This window comes from Musa acuminata, chromosome BXJ1-9 (genome assembly GCF_036884655.1).
Source record: "Musa acuminata AAA Group cultivar baxijiao chromosome BXJ1-9, Cavendish_Baxijiao_AAA, whole genome shotgun sequence".
In the NCBI taxonomy this organism is placed as follows: domain Eukaryota; kingdom Viridiplantae; phylum Streptophyta; class Magnoliopsida; order Zingiberales; family Musaceae; genus Musa; species Musa acuminata.
Window position 1 is genome coordinate 49,171,047 of NC_088335.1, and position 21,017 is coordinate 49,192,063.

Here is a 21,017-nt window from a genome sequence, read left to right on the forward strand (position 1 = left end):
TGAAAACATTGATGGGGTACTTATTGGGAAACCGTAGAGAGCATCACATATACAGTGGAAAATAAAAATAGAAACTGGTTTCCCAAAACAAATTTATCAAATCGTCGTACAAAGATCGGGAGCGAAAAACTCGAAAGCGACAAAAGTGCATAACTGCATAAAATGATTAAGATGTTCTCACATAAGAGGAGATCGTATATCCCCTAATCTGTAAATCTCAGTCCGTGAATGAAGAAGCTCTTGCAAACTCCTCTTTAGCAGTGATCCACACAGCGGATACTGCGACGACGCACCTCCTCATGTAACATGTTCTTTCCTCGCGTTCACGCACCACTATACCATAGTGGCAACCAAGGAGAGATCGGTCTCTCTTACTATCCTCTCGCACTAGACAAGAGGTAGTCAGCCGAAAGAAAGGGCAAGGAGCAGATGAAGGAGGTGGCGGTAATAGGGGTCTAGCCTAAGACTCACGAAGCCCCAACTCTTATTTATAGAGAGCCATATTTACTTACCCTAATGTATCCTGCTTTAATGAGTACTGAATCTCCATCCAATTATCCTAGCTTAATGGATATTGGATCCCCATCCAATAACCACTATAAGCCCTATTGAATCTCACCCAATGGACCCAATAAAATAGGAGCTTATTAGATATCTCATATTCAATCCTCTACTAATCGTAATATCCATTATATGTGTGTGACACTCTAAACTCAATATCGAGTTGGCTGTGAGTTGCACTTATTAGAACTCCTTCTAACTCAAAATTATTATTCTTATAATAATTCACTCTACTCATTAAGTATGGACGTACTAGGCCACTATGTCATAGTTCTCAAATAGTACAGGATGATCTAATCCATTGGACCTATCTGCCCTCAATTATCATGTATTTGTAGTCTCTCATCCATCTAATATCCTATATATTATATATCGAGCATAGTGCTATCAGGCTCATAGGATATCCATCGGAGTCTTACTCTAATCGGATTCTCACGCTTATCAGATTCATCACAATCCGATTGACCTTGGTCAAGGATTTGCTTGAGTGGGAGCACATGGGATAATCCTCTCATGATATCGAGAGTGAAAGATCATCTATTGACACTCAACTACCTTTATAAGGCTGGTTATCGTTCTCAATAACCGTATGTACTAGATCCGGAACTTCCAAACCTATAAGTTTCAATCAATTTTTTTTAAATCAAAACTTTATTTTGAAAGCACTAATTCACCCCACCTCTTTGTGTCTTTATGATCCTAACAATAGAGATGTAGGGCAAAATATACCCGAGGCATGTGAGTTGGAAAAACTCGACCCACGTCAAAAGAAATTTACCACGATAGAGGCATAGGGTGAAGATGCAAGGAGAAATGTACCCTGTGAGTCAAGAAAACCTGACCCTCCCCAAGAGTAATTCGTTATGGTAGAGGCACAAGATGAAATGTGCCCAAGGTATGTTAGTTGAGAAAACTCGACCTGCACCAAGTGAGGTCTGCAATAGCGAAGGCACGAGGCAAAATGTGTTCGAGGCATATGAGTTGGGAAAACTCGACACATATCAAGATTAATTTGTCACGACAGAGGCATATGGCAAAACGTGCCTGAGTCGTGTGAGTCGGAAAAACCCAACCTACACTAAGAAGAATTTGCTTGACGAATGTGTGTTCTTTTGATGTCACGAAGGGCAGGTTGGTAATGGGCTTGTCGAATGAATTAAAATGTCATACTTCGGTGCCCCCCTAATAAGAGTATCGAAATATGCCTTAGGGAGAACAAATGATAGAGAACATATTAACGACCAACCATCATCCGATACGTAAGCGCCACATGAAAGCTGTTGTGGAAGGAAAAAGATCCAAGTCAGCCCTGCCCATCTACCCACATGGACAAAAGTCCAACGTAGGTCATTTGAGGGGCTATCTCCTTCCTACCGTCCACGTGGACAAAACACTAAGAAGGGGATGTTAAAGCAATTACAAGTTATCTCATCCAAGGTGTGGTATAAAAGGTAATCGCACACTAAGAAGGGGATGTTAAAGCAATTATAAGTTATCTCATCCAAGGTGTGGTATAAAAGGTAATCGCCGATGCTATACCTAGGGGCTCTCTTCCCAAAATAACCTATACCCATCGAGTCTTTGGTGACTAACTTGAATGTTGGAGAAACTAGGTCGAAAAACTTTTCCCGACATCGATCTTAGTGCAGGTGACACCTCGAGAGCACAATACCCCCACCTTGGAGCCACCTCGAAATCACTTAGGACACTTCTACGCCTTTGGGTTCAGACTATGTCGAGTTAGCTTAGACGTCAACGATGATTTTCCTCAATTAAGTATCATAAACAGGAAGAGTGTCTGCATTATATAGCAGAAGCCCTAAGACGGTTTACTATGACATCATATTGAGAATTACAAGGGAGAGTCGACCAAGTCTCATATAGAGGCAGATTACAAAGATGGTCGGAGAAGATTCTACTGAGATAAAGCACTGGTGTTGTAGACGAGAAGAGCACCGCCAGCGAGGAGTCCGGCAAGAGTCACAGCCCATATCAACAGTCCTGTGGTTCCTGCAACATTCACATGCACACAATGCCAATTAGTTCCATCTAAACACAATGCTTCTTCTGCCTGCAGTTCCTTCTCCTTCGACCCTTACCTCCAACATACACATCACCGCTGGGCGACCAGTCATTAGTATCGTAGATTGGGCTGCAAGCAAGAAGACATGCAGGGTTTAGTCAACATATACACCAACTTGCGTTCAAGATCTTTTACTCATCATCTTACTACATCTCCTTAAATTCTCTCCATCACAAATGCTTGATTCTTTCTATCATTGTCGTTACTTGTAAAAGCTAGACATGATCTGCGTTTGTTTATGTTCTTGACACTTACTCTTCCTTGGTATTGGTGAAAGATGATTCAACCTAGCATGTGCAACTCGAATTGATTGGGGATTTTTCTTTTTTTTATGCGCCTGACCTGGAAAAACTTTGAACATATGACCTTTCGATCTGATACCATCTTAAATTTTATCAGATATGATTTCTATTTCAAAAAATATTGTTAAGAGGAACTTATTAATGCTGTGCTCTTGAAACAACAATCGCATGAGAGGGGACAACCATATGGAATGATGAACAGTACCTGTAGCCATCAACATTTGCACCGTATTTGTCCACATACTGGTAAACCCCCTTCCCCTGTATCCATTCAGACAAGATGAGAGCTTGTGGTTTTAAGTGGTCTACGGATCCATTGATAAATTGTGTGTGTATATTTTGATGCAGAATTAGAGTTAGAGATGTTCTTCACCTTGCCCTTTCTTCCAGATGCATCCAAGCCGCCTGGCAGGTCCATTCCTCCATTAATCCCTGCAAAAGTTTCATACTTAAACAACAAAAACAGAAAATGAAGAAAGGTAGTAGTTCTTCTTATGCTGCAGAAGAATCAGCGAGTCCTGGAAAGCGGATCATAAATTGACATCAAATGACACAAGGACTCGTGTGTGGCTTTCCTAATATTTCTTGTTGCTATAGAACCGGGCTCATATTGGATAAGCATAAAGGAGGAGTTTAATCTCCTGATATTTTCTAGTTTTTACCTACAATTAATGATGCAAACAAGATATAAAGATTACATGAAGCTTTTGGATACTACTGAGTACTGACCATAGGGTTTGTCGGTCTTGATCTTCTTGCCACTGGCCTGAATCTTGAAGGAGGAAGAGGGTCTCACCAGGGAAGGAAGGCCCTTCGCCTGTGGCCTCCCAAGGAATGGAGCTGGCTTTAGGGCCAAGGAGGACATCACGGAGGCTGCCATCTCACTCTGTCTCTCTCTCTCTCTTCTGTGTAGCCTTTCTGATTGCTCTTCTTTTCTCTGCTATGCTTGATATATGATAGATAGACAGGAAGCAGGAGAGTGGTTGTCCAGCTGACACATGGCACTCCCTCTATGGCTGGTTCCTGATAGCTGAATTGCCAACATTATCTTATCCCCATTGAGAATATTTATGGATGACACAGTTTTCACAGCCAAAAAATCTGCAATTTTGCATGGTTCATGTGGATGCACTCTCCAACAATATCTTGCAAGTCTGTGCGCCACCGGAAACCTCCATCTGCTTCTGCACAGTAAGAATGGTACCTTCCACAAGACCCTTCAACAATAGAAAAATGCTTTGAGAGGGAATATTTATAATTGCTACTCTGCAAGGATAAGGTTGGGAATATACCTATTTTTTTCCACATATATCTTGCAAAATCTAAAATTGGAAGGATATACATGAAGTTTCTATGCTTTAGAGGGGCATTTATCACATGCTGAAAGGTATTCATGAAAGCCCACAAACTTGGCAGATGTGATACTTACAGCATTACAAGTGTGAGAGAAAAGCATGCATTATGAGCAAACAATCATTCTCCAACTGTGATATATAAATGGATGTTTACATCAAATTATTCCATTTATTACAAGCATCAGCAACCATGTTGTTGGTAAAGAAATCTTCTCATACTAGTAGAGAAGTAATGGTGGAAGACACAGAAGTCACACACACCCATGGCAGTCCTTGCACGTTTCAATCTAAATCTAATTCTCATCCTTACCAGAGTAGTAATGGCGGAAGACACAGGAGAAGTCCTTGGACTCAAAGCCCTCGTCGCACATTTTTTTGTAACTGTTGCCACCAAAAATGGCTAAAATATGTCAAAGCCAAAAACACTTCAAGCATGCAACCAAGTATGTTGTCACCGGGAACTCACATGTCATATGCTTCGGAAGTAATGGGGCACTTAAAACCAACCTCCGTTGCAGCTGCCATGGCCAGTGTCAAGTCCTTGGCCTACATCAAGTTGATATTTTTTTTTATCATGGTAAGCCATACATTTCTATGTATATTCATCAAGGTAGATCAGGGAAAGACAACATTTACAATGTTCATATAGGTGCACATCATTGGAAAGAAAAATTTCGAAGAGAGGCACTTGGATTTGTTTAGATCACTAGGAAACAAGGGAGTTATCCTCTAACATGCTCCAACTCACAAGTTATACCTAAAATTTTCATTTTTAGCAACACAATGCATCCTAATAGAAGATTTACTTAAACCAATTAACTCCCTCAGGTTTTCGATCAGAAGCTAACAAAAGTCGGCTGCTTTTAGTGGATTCCAACATGCATGGCACTACACACCACACAGGGTCATCAACTAAATACAAAAAAATAAGAGCTACGAGAAAATACCATAATAAATTTGTACATTATGGAGAGAAAACAGGTTAGTCATGAGTACTTCCTGTTCTTAGACAATTGTTAACCTGTAGTGTCAACATGAAATCTTTTAAGTAAACAGGCAATAACTTGTGGAATAAAACTTTGGCAAAGATATAGGATATCAGAAATGTACCATTAGTTTGGATGTAAATCCACCATCATAATTCCTCGATGAAGGCACCCCTGCCATTACTCCAGGTACTGGGTTGTAACTGTCACTGCCAAATACTACAGAAATTAGACAACATTTGACAATCTATAGTGGAAATATTTCATGACAGAAAGCACATCACTCTTGAAATTTATTTTATCCTGTAATTCACAGCATTCAGAAATGCATATGAAAGTTTATAAATATCTGATCAGAGGATAATTTCCACAGGAATACTGTCTTTTACTGCATTGTAAGTTTACTTGTAAGACAACCTCAGATGTCAAACAGTCACCTTTTGCACATAGTATTAAGACAACTATTATTCAGGGTGTGAGTCGCACACAATTATAATAGGCTTCTCCTGTGTCGATGGGTAATGATAATAGACTAAGACTCTTAAACACAGAAAATTATGAAATGCAGATAATAAACCAATTATTAGGAATGGAAATATACAATTTTTTTCTAATAAATTTTTGTTTCTTAGCAAGTGGATATAATGAATTTTTTAAAAGAAAGCATGTACAATGTTTTGCGAGCCATAGTCATTGACCAGCAACAAGAACCATGTATCTGAATCATGGAGTATCATGAGAGCTAACAATTATTTGTTCAAGATATGAAAGGTATCTTTCAATTATAGTTTTGCAGAAAATAATGATCTCCTACAATCATGCATAACAAGGCGCAATAGAAGTATCAGTTGGAAAAAATTTGAGATTAAATTGTGAAGTCAACTAGCTAATGAGTTAATTTTATATAAGACAATCTAAGCTTTCATTGAAAGACATACAAGTTATAATGTTCCACGCAAAGGGGGCATCCATGAAAGGTATATGAAATGGGTAGAATACCTAATCCAACAGCGAGCACTTGAAGACTTGAAAACCTTTGTCAATGTACTAGCTGTGATTCCTAAACTTTGACCAAGTGCAAATGCTTCGGAGACCCCAAGCATGCTAATAGCCAGTGCCAAGTTATTGCATAACTTTGCTGCCTGGAGACCATAAACCATAATAGGTACATGATAGTGAGGACCCGTGATAAAATGTCAAATCCATCAAAGGAAAGCTATAAAGAATGGAAATAAACTATTAAAATATAAAAGAAGTTCCCTCCAAAGATTCTCATAGGAATTTTGTATTAGAAACTTGTTCAAATCATGTTTCACCATGTTGAATGTAAGTAAAGTAGTAAACTATTAGAATATAAAAAATAAAGGTAATATCTTGCTGAAGTGTCTTAGCATCTGTTTGATACTATACAGATCCACAAAAAATAACTAAAGAGAAAATCAACTTCATCAAACAATATAAAGCTCTTGCAAGACACAAGTAGAGTGATATTATCTTTTTGCTAGAATAAATCAATAGATTGGAAAAAGGAGGGAAAAAAATAGCTTCACCAACAAGTACATAATTAAGACATAGAAGCAAGCTTACAACACCATTGCCAGTTCCACCACAATATATAGTATTTTTACCCATTGAGAGAAATAGTGGCTTTGCTGCCAGATAAGCCTCTTCCATGCCACCAATCTGCATTACATCAGATAGAATTAGTTGCCAGTAATACAAACTTTTTTTTTAGACAACAGTATCCAGACCTGCCAATCTATAAGTTGTGATTCCCAACAACCTCAAAAAACCAGCAAGGACTACTAGGAGCAAATTTTGAAAAATTAGGGGAAACATCTTTTTCCACGAATTAGAAAACATTAAAAAACAAGTGTGCAAAAAATAGGAGGTTTACATCTGTCTCATAAAGAAAAATCCAACGGTTTACCAAGCAGACATAACTCAACTGAAAAATAATTAATGAAATACATTAGATGTGTATTTTCATACCATGAAAGTAAGAGTTCCTGCTTCGGCAGCAGGAACACCTCCAGAGACAGGAGCATCTAACATAATGGGATTTTCTGCATATCCTGCAATCGGAGGGCTTTAATGGTTGCATATAAGTTGACAAAAAAAAGTAAACAAAATGAGTAGGTACACTGAACAAAGGTTGTCAGATGTTCCTGGTGTACACAAAGTAAGTAAATGCTAGAAATCAACATAATGTAGCTAAGTAATATATTGTTTCTTTTTAGTTGTTGATAGAAAACACCTCTCCCGCTATATAACAACAACAACAACAATAAAACCGTAAATCCCAACTATTTAGAGTCAACTACATTGATCTTTTGTCATCATTGAAATCTATAAGAAGTCATATGTTTAGTTACGTTCATAGTACTTAAATCTTTATTTATAATTTATATTAAAGTCATTTTATATCTGCCTTTATATTTCCTCGTACCACTAACATTAATTATTTCACCTCTTATGACTATCGCATCTAAAGGTCTCCTAAGCACATGCCCATACCATCTTAAATGATTTTCTTTCATCTTATCATTTATCGAAGCGATATCTAGTTGTTCATGAATAAAAGTATCTTTTTTTCCTAACTTTCCTAGTAACTCCACACACATTTATCTCAACATTCTCATATCAGTAACACAAACTTTTTACATATGTTTTTTTTTAATCGTCCAACACTCAGATCCATAAAGTATTGTTGGTCTCACAACTATCTTATAAATTTTTTTTTTAATCTCTAAGATATTTGATAATCATATAAGACTCCTGACCCCTCAGCATTTTAACCATCCTGTTTTAATGATCTCTCCATTTTGTTGAATAATGGATCCAAGATACATAAAGCTTTTACTTAAAGGGATTTCTTGTCCATTCAGTTTAACTATATTCTACTATCTATTTCTAGAATCATTAAAATTATATTTTATATATTTAGTTTTAGTCCTACTTAATCTTAAACCTTTAGTTTTTAAGGCTTGTCTCCATGACTCAAGTTTATAATTAATTCCACTTAAGCTTTCGTCAACTAAGACAATATCATCAACAAATAACATACACTAAGAAGGTCAATCATGTAGGCGATTGGTAAGTTCATCCATTATCAATGTTTTAATGATCTCTCCATCTTGTCAAATAATTGATCCAAGATAACTAAAACTTTTACTTAAAGGGATTTTTTGTCTATCCAATTTAATTATATTCTCCTGTCTATTTCTGAAATAACTAAAATTACATTTTATATATTCATTTTTAGTCTTAATTAATCTTAAACCTTTAATTTCTAAGACTTACCTTCATAACTCAAGTTTATAATTAATTTCACTTAGGCTCTCATCAACTAAGACAATATCATCAGTAAATAATATATACTAGGGAGGTTAATCATGTAAGTGACTAATAAGTTCATCTATTATCAATGTGAAAAAGTAGGGACTTAATGCGGATACTTGATGTAATCGTATGCTAATAGGAAACTCACTAGACACATTCCCTATAGTTCTAACACTAGTAGCTACATTATCATACATATCTTTAATAACATCTATAAAATTAGTAGATACACTTTGCTTTTCTAAAACCCACTATAATAAATCTCTAGGAACCTTATCATAGGCTTTCTCTAAGTCAACAAAAATTATATGTAAATCTTTCTTTTTCTACCAATACTTTTTCATTGATTGTCTTAATAAATAAATAAATTCTATGGTTGATCTTTCAAGCATAAAACCAAATTGGTTTTAAGATAAATTTGTTTCAAGCATTATCCTAAATAGAATGGCAAGTTGATTTGGATTTAAGGATGTCCATTACACTAATTTTAGACTGTGATGTATAACCAACATATCCTTATGCCATATCTTACACATGCCCGAGACAGAAATTTGGTGGCAAAGCCCATTATTATGAAGGAATTGTAAATCCATATATTACTTTACACTATTCAACATCCCACTCACTTGACATGATTAGTCTTTGAGGGAAAAAAAATGGATTACTGTATGCAACAGGAGAAAACAATAAAATTTAAACAGAATTATTTTTTATGTAATGATTAATGAATGACAAACATACAACAGAAGTTGAAGGGTGATTTGGCCACGAGTCACATCGGAGTACAAGATACATGTCATAAGAATAAAGTTTGTCCGACTCGAGTCAACATGATATGTATTTGAATATGTTTAACAGCGACGTGATAACAAGAACCATCTACTGCAAACAAGTACATCTCTTATTGTTTCACATAATACCACAAAACAGAAGAAAAATCATTCTAAAATCAAAGTATATTTAACAAAGAAAATAAGCCTTTGATGTTGAACAAAACCTTTCTTTCCTTTGAGATGATATTTTGAGACTTTAGCAGAAAGCAGTCTTGATGTTTGTGGATCTATTGTAGAAGAGTCGATAAATAACCAGGGGCTCAGATGATTCCCAGAACTAAGCAAGCCATTTTGACCGGTATAGACATCCAAGACCTGTGAAATGATCCCATAATGTAATAATAACTCTAAGGATGAACATGACAAAGAAATGAATTAAATTAATGTTAAATACGATCGCATTCAAACATCTTGCAGGATCAGTGAAATTACCATGAAGCATAAACTGTTTACAAATTTATGTATAAGGCATTTCAGCCATCAGTATGCTAATGTTATAATGTAAAGAAAACAGCTTACTAGCATTGCAGTGAACTTTAGAGGCAAAAATAAATTTCAGCAGGGCCATGACTAAAATATAAAAATATAAAAATAAATGAACCTGCAGATATCTGACCGAGCAAAATTAAATTGAAAATGTAAAAGCAATCAGAATGAAATAAATAAAGCACAAGGTGTACCAAGAACAACAAATGTAAATAGCTCACATTGGAGGAGGAAGGTAGCATTGTAATTATGACATCACTTGACTCTGCAACTTCACGAGGAGTTTCTTTTGCTGGAACACCTCTCTCCGAGAACTTCTTCATGGTACCAATATCACTAGAAACCAGCCAAAGTCTCAGATTTTCTATGATCCACTAGACTAATGCAACATGATTAGAAAATCACAATTGACAAAGTGAACATGCATTCCTTACGTGCCTGTTACACCAATTAAACCAACCCTTCTGATACTAGTATTTAAATAACAATATCCTCCAAGTAAAAGAATCGATTTGAGTAATTCATATTAACGCCTCTATGGAACAGATACCAAGTCTCATGACAAAACGTTGCAACTCCAAGAAGTCCACGGTGCAGAAAACAAGATAGAAGGCACATATATAACCCAAATAAGCAAGAAGGAAAGAACACAAACTGTATAGAACGGAGTGAAATGAGTGGTTTACATGTCATGAACGGTGACGGTGTATCCAGCATTTATGAGATTAGTTGCCATGTGGAAACCCATATTTCCAAGTCCTATGAATCCAACCCTCTGCATCAACATAACAAGAAAATCAAAGTTAAAACTTGTAAATTTTCAAAAAGAAAATTCCAATTTTGCCGAATCGGCATAAAAAAAATTCCGCATAAAATTGAAACTTTTAAGTCAAAGTGGATTCATACGGCCCGTACTTGTGATCGATGCCTATCGATAAACTAGTTTTTACATTACAACGCCAGCAACAGAATCCAAGGTCGGTAATGTGCTCGAACAGAAACTTACAGCATACAAAAAAATCCAACGAACTCGAGCAAAGGAAAAAAGGGTTTAGGGTCTAAGAACGATCGAAGATAGAAAAGAGAACTCGCCTCCAAAAGGATCGGAATAGCGGTCGAAGAGAAGCCTCGACCCGAGGAGGGCTGAAACAGCGGACGAGCGAGACTCCGGAGGCATCTCGAAAGGATCGTATGACGTCGCAATCCAAAGCTCGCCATGGCCGTCTCCGCTGCCACCGCGCTCGCCGGTCGATGCTCCAAGTCAAAGAACAGGGATCAAATGGATCGAGGGAACCAATTACGATCGTTCTTTTTGCAAATTTATCCCTAAAAGATGTCACATTTTCAAACTCGTCCTTTGCGTCCTGTTCTATACAATGTGCGATACTCGAAGCGTTACGTAATCTGCCATTATCAGTTGACCAAACCTTTTATTATTTAGACTAAGTATATCCATATTTTTTCATCGGCTCACTTATGTTTGACATCAAGATAAGAGAATCTTGGCATAAGTCCAAATGGATAAAAAGGATCATATAAAAGGCGATTGAAGTTTGATTCGATAAAAATATTAATCAGTTTAGTTCAAATTTATTGTAAGATTTATCATAAAATTTAGATGATTTATGATAATGGGTCTTTTGTCACTAACCTGATGAATGTAACATAGTCCAAGCGTGGGCTGGCCACAGCCCATCATAAATGGTGGCATTTTATATGAAGTTTAAAAGCACAAATTTAAATCTAATAATGAACATTGGAAAACAGGTTATGCAAGTTTCATCACCTTTTGTAGAATTACTTGCACCGCCAACAAGCTCAGTAGAATGCGCCCATTCACAAGGAACTCGTACCGCTCAACGCTAGTGCTGCAGCATCCTCCCTCCTCTGGGACGACCTGCACCTGCTACGATATGTGATTCTTGTACTTACTGCCGATTTGTTCCCACAAATAATATATAATTGATGTAACATCAATGGGAGTCTGCTTTGGTACCTGGTTCAATTAGGACGGCCTCATTCTCCTTGTGGCATCCCAACAAGGTCAGAGTGTGGATGTACTTGTAACTTTTGTAGCCACTGCAAAGCTGCCATAAAACTGAAGTAAACAGTTCCATTCCTTTGAGTCAATCCCAAGTTCAACCTCAGGATGTCCTTGTAGCTTTTATGTAGCCTTACAAAGCTGCCCGAAGACCAAAACGAACAAAGATGGTTTCTCTGGTGAAGTTATCAAGTACTGTGTCCAATCATTGAAATGTGATTCATCTCAGAAGGCATATATCCTGCAAGTATCTATTAGTCTTCAGCAATTCCCTTTCATCAGAAAAAAAAAAAACTGAACTGAAGCTAAAGTTCGAGGACTGAAGTATCATGATCAGGTCTTTGTCTAGCTTGGCAGAATGTGTCTCCTCTAAGTACCAGTTTTACCAGAGATTTCCTGCCAAAGTCTCAGTTTCTCCCATTGATAATGCTTATCTACAAGTACGATACTACAGTAGAAATATCAGCCAAGCATTTTATAATAAGCTTCTGACTACATGCACTGACTCTCCTGCCACTTAATCTGGCTTCCATACTTTCCTTTCACAAATCAATCTGAAACTTCACTATGGAGTTTAAGACTATTTTAGAGATCTTTCTAGTTCTACCTTCTATTAGACCTCTGTAAATATCTGAAGTAGCAGCTTCTCAGTAATTAGCTAGTAGAAGATTTTCTAGAAAGAAAAAAATCTTGAGGACTAACATATTTGTCAAGCTGCCATGATGCGGACCATCACTCCTCCGTGCAGGAAACAATAGACTAAAACACATCAACAACTCGAAACCTGCTTCCATACAAAAAGATGTTAGATCTTCACTGAGATGGAATAGCATTAACGATGGACTCAAGCCAATTTCACAAGTATCTCCAGTTGTCTCTCGAGAAACTGACATAAACCGAAGAGCATGTCAAATTTTTTCCATTTTTTTCTAAAAAATTTTGTTTGAATGGCTGTACCAAACAGTGACTAAACGAAATAATCACCACTGGCAGAAGAATCACATTTAGAACATATCAAAATGAATCTGGAAAGAAGAGCATTTACTTGTATTATGAAAGTAAAAGAAACAATGAAATCATAACCCCCGCAGAAACAATAACTCCGAGATAGAATCTGAATTCAGGTAAAACAAAAGTTACACAAAGAACATACCCAAATTACGTGAAACTAGGAATTCATGTTATGTTATATTGCAACAGAAATTCTTGGAGCTGAAAGTTAATTCATTAAAGACAACAACTGCGCTGCATTAATCCAACACTATGTGCAGTTTCCTTCGGAATTGAACTGTAGGAGCACAAAAATAGCATCATTGGCAACAAATGATCAATGCGTGTAAACAGAAAATATCCATTACAGATAAACAGTTTTAGCGATCAAATTTGGCAATTGCCATCCGAATATTGCAACTTGGAAGATATGTAACAACCATGAAATGCATGCCCTAACAACCCATTATTGCACAATTGTAAACAAAAGCACCGGCTCGTTCTCGAATGGAAAGAATATCCCAGTCTGCTCCAGCCATATTTCCCTCCACCGGACACCAATAGTGCAGCACAATGACTTCACCTTGAGGCCCTCTATGACCACCAACCACGAGCAACTTGTCACCACATGCTTTAAAAGCAAGACCCCACCCATTGGAAGAGTCAGCTCTTACAGGCAATGGCCTCACAACATTCCAAGTATTATTCTCCTTGTCGTATTTCTTCACTTCATTTGTGGATTGATCGGCAGCATAAAGCTGATTATTAACAACCGCAACCAATGGGGGAGATTGGGTAGCCCTGTTACCACCAGGATACATATTTCTAATTCTCCTCCATGTCCTTGTTTTAAGGTTGAACTCTTCACCGCAAGTTAAAGAATCCGTATGGCTTGACATGCCCCCTATAACATAAAATTTCCCATCCATAAAAAAGCCAGAACATAATCTCCTTGGCATATTCATATCCGGTAAGGCCTCCCAAGTACCAGATTCTGAGTCATACAACTCAACGCATTTCAATACATGGCCAGCCATATCACTTCCACCGGCAACAATAGCAATTTCCCCTGAGCTACTTGACCCAAAAAGACAACGAGGTAGACTCATCATTGGACACCTAGACCAATCACATGTCACTAAGTTGTACATCCAAATAGCAAAACCAGTTAATTCTCGGCCAAAAACAAGAAGCTGGGTCCCTACAGCAAGAGACTCCTTGTCTGCATAAGAAAAACATTCATCACATGGCATCCTTGGTAACCTCATCCATCTCTGCCGAACGGGATCAAATGCTTCCCAAGGCATCAAACTACACGCCAGATAAACCCAGTGCTCCCTTACACCAAGTTGTCTCCTTAATTTGTAAAGATATCCACTACGAATCAGCCAGTTAAACCTCTTGTTTACACAAGCAAGTGAAGGATAGTCAGACCTACATGACAAAGCTAGGCAAACTAGTGCAACATCATCAACAAGTCCAGGGAGGAGACAGCCATTCGATTTCTGAACACTGTAATTACCTGCAGGCTGTCTCTTATACACAGGTCTTCTCCTTGTAAGATCTGTAAGGTCTAAGTTTAGTAAATTCAAATCTTTGTCAAAAATAACTTCATTAAGCACTTCAAACAAGCTCCCATTTTTCACCAGCAGCAGATAAGTCCACAGATACCTCTGAAAAGAACAGTGGTCCTGATCAAAAGATCTAAAAAGTTGTGACAGCACGCATCCTGTAGAGCCAACCATCATTCCTGGCTTCAATCCTGCACCCCTTTCTCAAGTGGACAGCTCAAAAGCTGCAGATATCATACAAATGGCCATTCACTTCTGCAAATGGAGGAAAAGGAATAAGTTGTGAGCTGCTAAAACCATTTCATTTACTTGATGCTCATGCATTAACAGGAAATGCAACATCAAAAGTTACATGCATCAAATAGCAATCAAGTCGAGGTAACATTGGGTAAGCTTGTCAGGTATTATCGGGCAATTCCCCATCATTATTGCTCTGTAGACTCAATTAACTTGTACACTGTATGGACGATTGTACTGGTATCATCATTCATATTTGACATCTAGCAGCGGTTGCATGAACTCATGCAGTCAATCTTCTGGTTTGAATTTCAAAAGTATTTTTGAACTTTAGCATGACATTAGCATTCTACCTGAACCCCACATTTTCCTATTTGTCAAATATTTTAAAATGTCAACTCTAAATAAAAATGCACTATTATAAGCAATACATCAGACAAATAGTGTACGAGTCGGTCAGCTATACTACAGTGTGACAGTGAAATAGGTATCATAAACACAATGATGGTGGGTATCCAGAAATTAGGGACGAAACATGCATGCCAAACTAATTTATCAAGGTATAATAATCCCCAAGAAAGTCCGCTCTAGGAAAACGTGAAGAACCCCAAATCTCACACGTTTCCTCAAGAAACTATTTCATCGACTTGTTACATGTAAAATTCCAGAACAAGACTTCAAACTTTCATGGCGTCAAAGAGAAAACAAGACAAGAAGAAAACATACTAGTCCTTCAACGAAGAGATGCTGATTTCACCTTGCAACGACATCAGCAGCAAAGATTCCGGTTTTTGGGTAAGGACTAGAAGATCAGACGGTATCAAACGCATTCTCCGTCTGCTGATCCCGACTTCCCAACACAAAGAGCTATACGCTCCGATCTAAAGCAGCAGAGATAACCACCAGGCCTCCCGATTCGTGTACCACCCTCGGCATTTGAAGAAAACCTGCCATCGGAGACCGCATTCCATTAGAATCTCCGAGAGCTCGTCTACGTAGAGCGAGAAACGAAGTCGAAACGGGAGACGGCCGCCTAACCTCGGCGAGAAGCGAACTTGGTGGGGGATCAAGGTCGGGCGACGCCGGGATCTCACGGTTCCCCGGGCGGGAGAAGCCACCGGAGACGCAGATCGGGGCGTCGGAGGCACCGGTATCTGCCCCCTCAGGCGGCGGAAGGCGGCATTCGAGAGGGAGAGCAGCGGGCGATATAGAATAGGAGAAAAGAGGCGAAGAAACGATCGGAACCACCGCCGCTGTCGTCGTCCCCTCTCCTCTTTTCCTCTCTGACTCTCTCTCTCTCTCTCTAGAGTGGCATTTCTTTAAATATTCTATTTCGCGTCGGTTTCCCTTTTTTTTACTTCTCTCGTCCTCGGCGAGAGCGCGTTGAGCCTCCAACGGAATTTAGCGCATAGGAAGTCTTATGCGGCAGAAACCTTTTTCCTTCAATGGCGGGATTCTCTTTTGCACAAAGGCATCAACGTTTGCGGAATTTGTATGTACATTAAAAATATTAAAATATCTAAAAATATCCTTATTTTCATCGAAAACTAAAATTTAAAATAGTGGATACAATATATATAATATTTTAAAAAATATTATGACGATCTGTAATTTTAACTTTTCATCACGGCAAGCGAGGGATGAACGGACGGCAGATATTGGCTGTCGCATAGGAACCGTTATGCCAGTGCATGCGTAATAGCATCCCGTGCGTGCGTCAGCGATGCAAGCTGGCTTGTAAATTTCCACTCTCTGTGAACCGATACCTGAGCTCCGTACCCGCGTACACGCCTCACTCGCGCACGTAGCCACACATAAATGCGGGTCCCATCGCATACTCGCTGTTCTCTTGGAGTTTGTGCGATAAACGTACCCCTTAATTTTTGCCCATGCACCCTCCACTATCAGAGGCGGCGAAGCGTAGAGAAACGAAGAGGAGGAAGGTGGGGGTGGTTGGCAGCCTCTCGTTGTGGATAAGGGGGCTTTTCCCCGGACAAGGCGAGAACGGGTGGGTGGTAATCACGGGGTCAGTGGGAAGCGGCTACGTTTCCGCCTCTCCCCACTTTTTACCCTTTCGGGTAGGTAAATCCACTGTCGTTTTTTGACCACCTGAAGCTGAGGAGCTACGGATCTGTTGTCCCCGACCACACAGGCGACAGCTTGACAGACAGACGACGTCAGCAGCTGTGACCGAGATCGGTCGTTGTTGTGAATACGACAACTTTGGAGGGGTGAATAGGAAAATTCCGATCCTCCATGGTGCGTGCCTTTACTACTCGCAGTGCAGAGACAGGGCAGCACCAGTGTGGCCTTTCCAACGAAGATGATGGTGCAGTTGAGGAAGCGGGTCTTCTTCATGGTAGGTGGAGGTGGGGCCACATGCTCAGGCCTTCTGCATGCCCTATCGTTTAGTGGTTGTTTCCGGCTGTCCCACGGACCTGCGCTCCGACCGCTTCCCATCCTCTTCGCAGGAGAAGGAAACGACGACTGGGCATGCATGCGTCGTAGTCCAATTCCCCCTCCTCCTCCTCGAGCATCATTCCTATCTGCTGCGGTGTGGTCTCGAGCATCACGAAACTTCAGCCGGAACGCACAATACTCGGGGATTTTTGATCGACTCAGATTTTTTGCTTCCGTCTCACATATTGTCTCAAACATTCAGATGGAACGATAACAATAAAATTATTATTGAGATTCAAAGGAAAAGATGAATCCATGGTTCTGTACACTTAGGGATCCATAAAATTTGTGTAAAATGGAAAGCACAGCGAAGAAGACGATACATGAAGTCACGGAAATCCACCGAAATGTTTTTGAAATCCTTCGTTAAATGCCTTAATTAGGTGATAAATATTATCCCAAAAAAAGTTTAGTGGGCCTTATTAAACTTTTGTGCCTTCGTGATCATGCCAAAGTTATCATCAAATCCTGATGAGGATAGTAATTATGATAAGACTCGGCTGACATCAGATGATGCCTCACGCAACAACACCTGGTCAATGCAGATCGGAACGCTGATCGAGGCACATTAACATCCTGCCCAAGCTCAATTCTTCACGCCACGCCAACACAACGCTACCGGCCTGCCCCCTGTAAGCAGGCAGCTCATGAAGCAGTAAGCTTCCCTATAAATACACTCTCGATCATCAGATGCACAAAAACGTTTCTCCTCCTGAAACCCCCTCCACATCCTCTAACTTGATCGTCGGAGGGGTCGGGCCGAGCACCCCGGCCTGACCTTTGGGCAGGTACGAAGCCGAAGGTTCCCGTCGGACGCGCAGGCGAGGAGTTCCTGCCCGGAGGAGATGGCCACACCGTCCCGATCGGACGTCGCACCCGACCGCCTCAGCGGGCTCGAGGAACGCCCCAAGAAGATCCCAATTGTCCAGACCCGAACCGAATCACATCGGCCACGGCTCAAAGATTGTTTCCCGCAACATATCCTAAATCGGTTTGATCGATTGGGTCCGATTCAGTCCTCGCCGAGTGATCCTGTCTTATCATGGAGTAAAATGCGAGTATCAATGGGATGCTATGTGGGAGCCACCAGTGTGACCTCGAGAGGCTAGTGGGTATGACATAAGTCGGATGCATTAAGAAGGGTTAAACGTTGATTTTAGTTCATGCAATTTTGGTGAGTTTATTCATATCTAAAATATTTTTTATATTTTTAAAAATATAGTATATAAATTTTTTTCATCAAATCTGAGTTAATAGACGTAATATGTTTACATGATATGCTAACTCATAGTAAATTATTAATATAATGATATATGTAATTTAAGTTTAAAAAATTAAGATCAATTTTAAATCATGTGATTTTGGTCATGGACAACTTAAGTCCTTATGATTTATTCATATTTAAAATAACCCTTATATTTTAAAAAATATAATATTTAAGTCTCTCCTGTCAGATCTAAATTAACCAACGTTAGAGTTGACATGTCGACTCAATATATATATAATTTATTTTTTTTTAAAAATAAAACTACTATCATGATAGAAGGAGGTATCATCGTGAAAGCGACTACCATCTTTAGCACCGAGCCATTATTGTCTAGTAAGTCATTGTACACACATAACTTCTGTGACGCTAACGATAAGTTCAAGAGGTTATGATCCTACCTCAAGTGAATGCACATCGATCAGTCTAATACTATGCATATAATGGTCTTCTGGTCCCTCTTACTCCTCATGGGCATCTTTGTTCCTGTTGTCTTCCACTTCATCTTCTCCTGTGCCCTCATCAATTGTACTTAGGACGTGATGGTCCAACTCTCCATTGTTTTCACCTCCGATCTCTCCTACCTCTGTCTCTCTATCTTCGTCTATTGGCATGGCTTCTATCACTTCCTCTTTATCGACAAAATGGATAAAATCATAAAGGTTAAAATTGACCTTAACCCTATTAACTGAAAAATGAAGCTTTTCAGAATTCAAAATAAACATGAAAAATAGAGGTCAATTAGATCACCCCACCTCTTATTCGCATGTATGAAACCCTCCTTGATCGCAAGTATCTCGTATAATCGAATATATTGCTGATATATTTTCTGCTAGGATCTTTACAAGGGAAAGATTATCACCTTCAATCTCAAGATTGGAAACACTTTCTTTATTTGAATGTATGATGCCTCCTCGATTGCAAGTGTCTCATTTGACTAGATATCCATCTCCTCATTTGGTTTATAACTTGTCAAAAAAATAATATTTCATTATTATATCATAAAAGAGAGATCAAAAGCACCATCTATATTTAATTTGATCCATTATAATGCCAGGCTGTCCCATATCCGAGATGTCTCACCATAAAAACATATAGACTTTTGAATAATATATTTACAATTCATCTTAATGAACAATTGCTTTATAATAGACGTAGGGATAAATTTAGTTAAATCTTATCCTTCCATGAGCCGAGTTCTATTTTAGGAGTCAATAAGCCTAAATCAAGGTTGAATTGGATCTATTGAAATATCAATTTAATGACATAGAGTTAGGTTGGACGGTAGTACCGTTCAAGCAGGCGATGATACTGCTAGAATCAAAGTTCTTAGGCTATCAAGCGGTAGTACCGCTTAGGTAGGCGATAATACGATTAGAGCTTAACTATATACAATGATAGTATTGCTCGACGTAGGTGGTAGCATTGCCAGTACCCCGAAAACCTAATAATTTAAATTTTTTATTCTATTTTTGAAGTCATTTGGAATCTATAAACATCCTACTTGCTTGATGAAGTAAGAAAAAATATGAAAACCTTATGATTTGAAGTGTATAAACACTCTTGAAAAGTGGTGAGTTTCTTCCTCCCTAAGTTTAAAGGCCATTCTAATGGAAGTGTGAGGTTTTCTTACAAAAAAAAAAAAGTGTGAATATTCTCTCGTAAGCTCATAAAAAAGGAAAAAAATTGTAACAAAGGCAGTTAATCTTTACTAATTAAAAAGATGATCGGTAGTAAAAATCGGTGGCCTCGAGGGAAGATGAATCAAGAGTAGATATAGGTCGAGACGATCGAACAACTATAAATCTAGTTTATATTTCTCTTTATGTTTTTTATTATTTTACTAACTAATTTAATTGCTCACTACTCTTACTCGTATTCTAAGCTAAACATATTTTCGATACATATTTTTCGATCAAAATTTTTTAAATCGACACCTTTTTTCAAAAGTATTAATTCACCTCACCCTCCCTCTTAGTGCCGATCATAAAATAACTGAGGTTTTCAAAATATATTCAAATATTTTTTTGGTCTAAAATAATTTTTATTTCACCTTAAATTGAGAAAAATAAAAAGATAAGGCTAAAATAAATAGAAAGTCTAAAAAAAAGGCCTTTCTAAGTTATCTCAAAGGTTTCTTAAAAAAATTAAAATTTAAGAATCAATAGATAATATCTATTGTTGTTACTTTACGGTTTTGTTATTATTCATTTAAAATGTGCACATAATATTATTATATTATGTTTTAAGTTTGAATTCAATAAATATGAATTTTGTTTTATTTCCTAATCCATGTGAAGCAATAACAAGAAAAATTGCTTCACCGGTTATGGTTGTTGCCCTCCTTTCCGATCTACCATTGGCCGTAAGAGTTGCTACTCTCGATTGACTTTTATGATGACTGGCCAAGGTTTGACTTGTCAGCATCCAAGTGGTTGAACCGGTCAGCCTCATCGATACGTGTCACATCCACCACCATTTGATATCGGGCCTAATTCTCGTCAAG

At 38.4% G+C, this 21,017-nt stretch overlaps 3 protein-coding genes across 5 annotated transcripts; all 3 read right to left on the reverse strand.

Moving 5' to 3' along the window:
- Positions 1–2,338: 2,338 nt before the first annotated feature.
- Positions 2,339–3,877, reverse strand: LOC135594039 (photosystem II 10 kDa polypeptide, chloroplastic-like). The gene is made up of 5 exons (XM_065084450.1): positions 3,676–3,877; positions 3,320–3,378; positions 3,152–3,207; positions 2,661–2,713; positions 2,339–2,571 (listed from the first exon to the last, which is right to left on the reverse strand). The coding sequence occupies exons 1-5, from the start codon at positions 3,824–3,826 to the stop codon at positions 2,477–2,479; spliced, it is 414 nt and encodes a 137-aa protein (XP_064940522.1). The 5' UTR covers positions 3,827–3,877; the 3' UTR covers positions 2,339–2,476.
- A 147-nt stretch (positions 3,878–4,024) lies between these two features.
- On the reverse strand, positions 4,025–11,255 carry LOC135594036 (probable 3-hydroxyisobutyrate dehydrogenase, mitochondrial). 2 transcript variants are annotated; one of them, XM_065084445.1, is made up of 11 exons: positions 11,041–11,255; positions 10,635–10,723; positions 10,170–10,284; positions 9,627–9,777; positions 7,280–7,362; positions 6,875–6,970; positions 6,287–6,429; positions 5,412–5,496; positions 4,768–4,847; positions 4,612–4,682; positions 4,025–4,163 (listed from the first exon to the last, which is right to left on the reverse strand). In XM_065084445.1, exons 1-11 carry the CDS (start codon positions 11,164–11,166, stop codon positions 4,033–4,035), a joined length of 1,170 nt encoding a protein of 389 aa, XP_064940517.1. In that variant the 5' UTR covers positions 11,167–11,255; the 3' UTR covers positions 4,025–4,032. The 2 variants fall into 2 exon arrangements, with proteins under 2 accessions (XP_064940517.1, XP_064940518.1); XM_065084446.1 differs by lacking the exon at positions 4,025–4,163 and having other exon boundaries at positions 4,406–4,682; positions 11,041–11,253.
- A 2,047-nt stretch (positions 11,256–13,302) lies between these two features.
- Positions 13,303–16,086, reverse strand: LOC103999517 (F-box/kelch-repeat protein At5g60570). 2 transcript variants are annotated; one of them, XM_009421289.3, is made up of 3 exons: positions 15,826–16,086; positions 15,545–15,734; positions 13,303–14,805 (listed from the first exon to the last, which is right to left on the reverse strand). In XM_009421289.3, the coding sequence occupies exon 3, from the start codon at positions 14,725–14,727 to the stop codon at positions 13,435–13,437; it is 1,293 nt and encodes a 430-aa protein (XP_009419564.2). In that variant the 5' UTR covers positions 14,728–14,805; positions 15,545–15,734; positions 15,826–16,086; the 3' UTR covers positions 13,303–13,434. The 2 variants fall into 2 exon arrangements, with proteins under 2 accessions (XP_009419564.2, XP_009419563.2); XM_009421288.3 differs by having other exon boundaries at positions 15,514–15,734.
- Between the last annotated feature and the right edge of the window lie 4,931 nt (positions 16,087–21,017).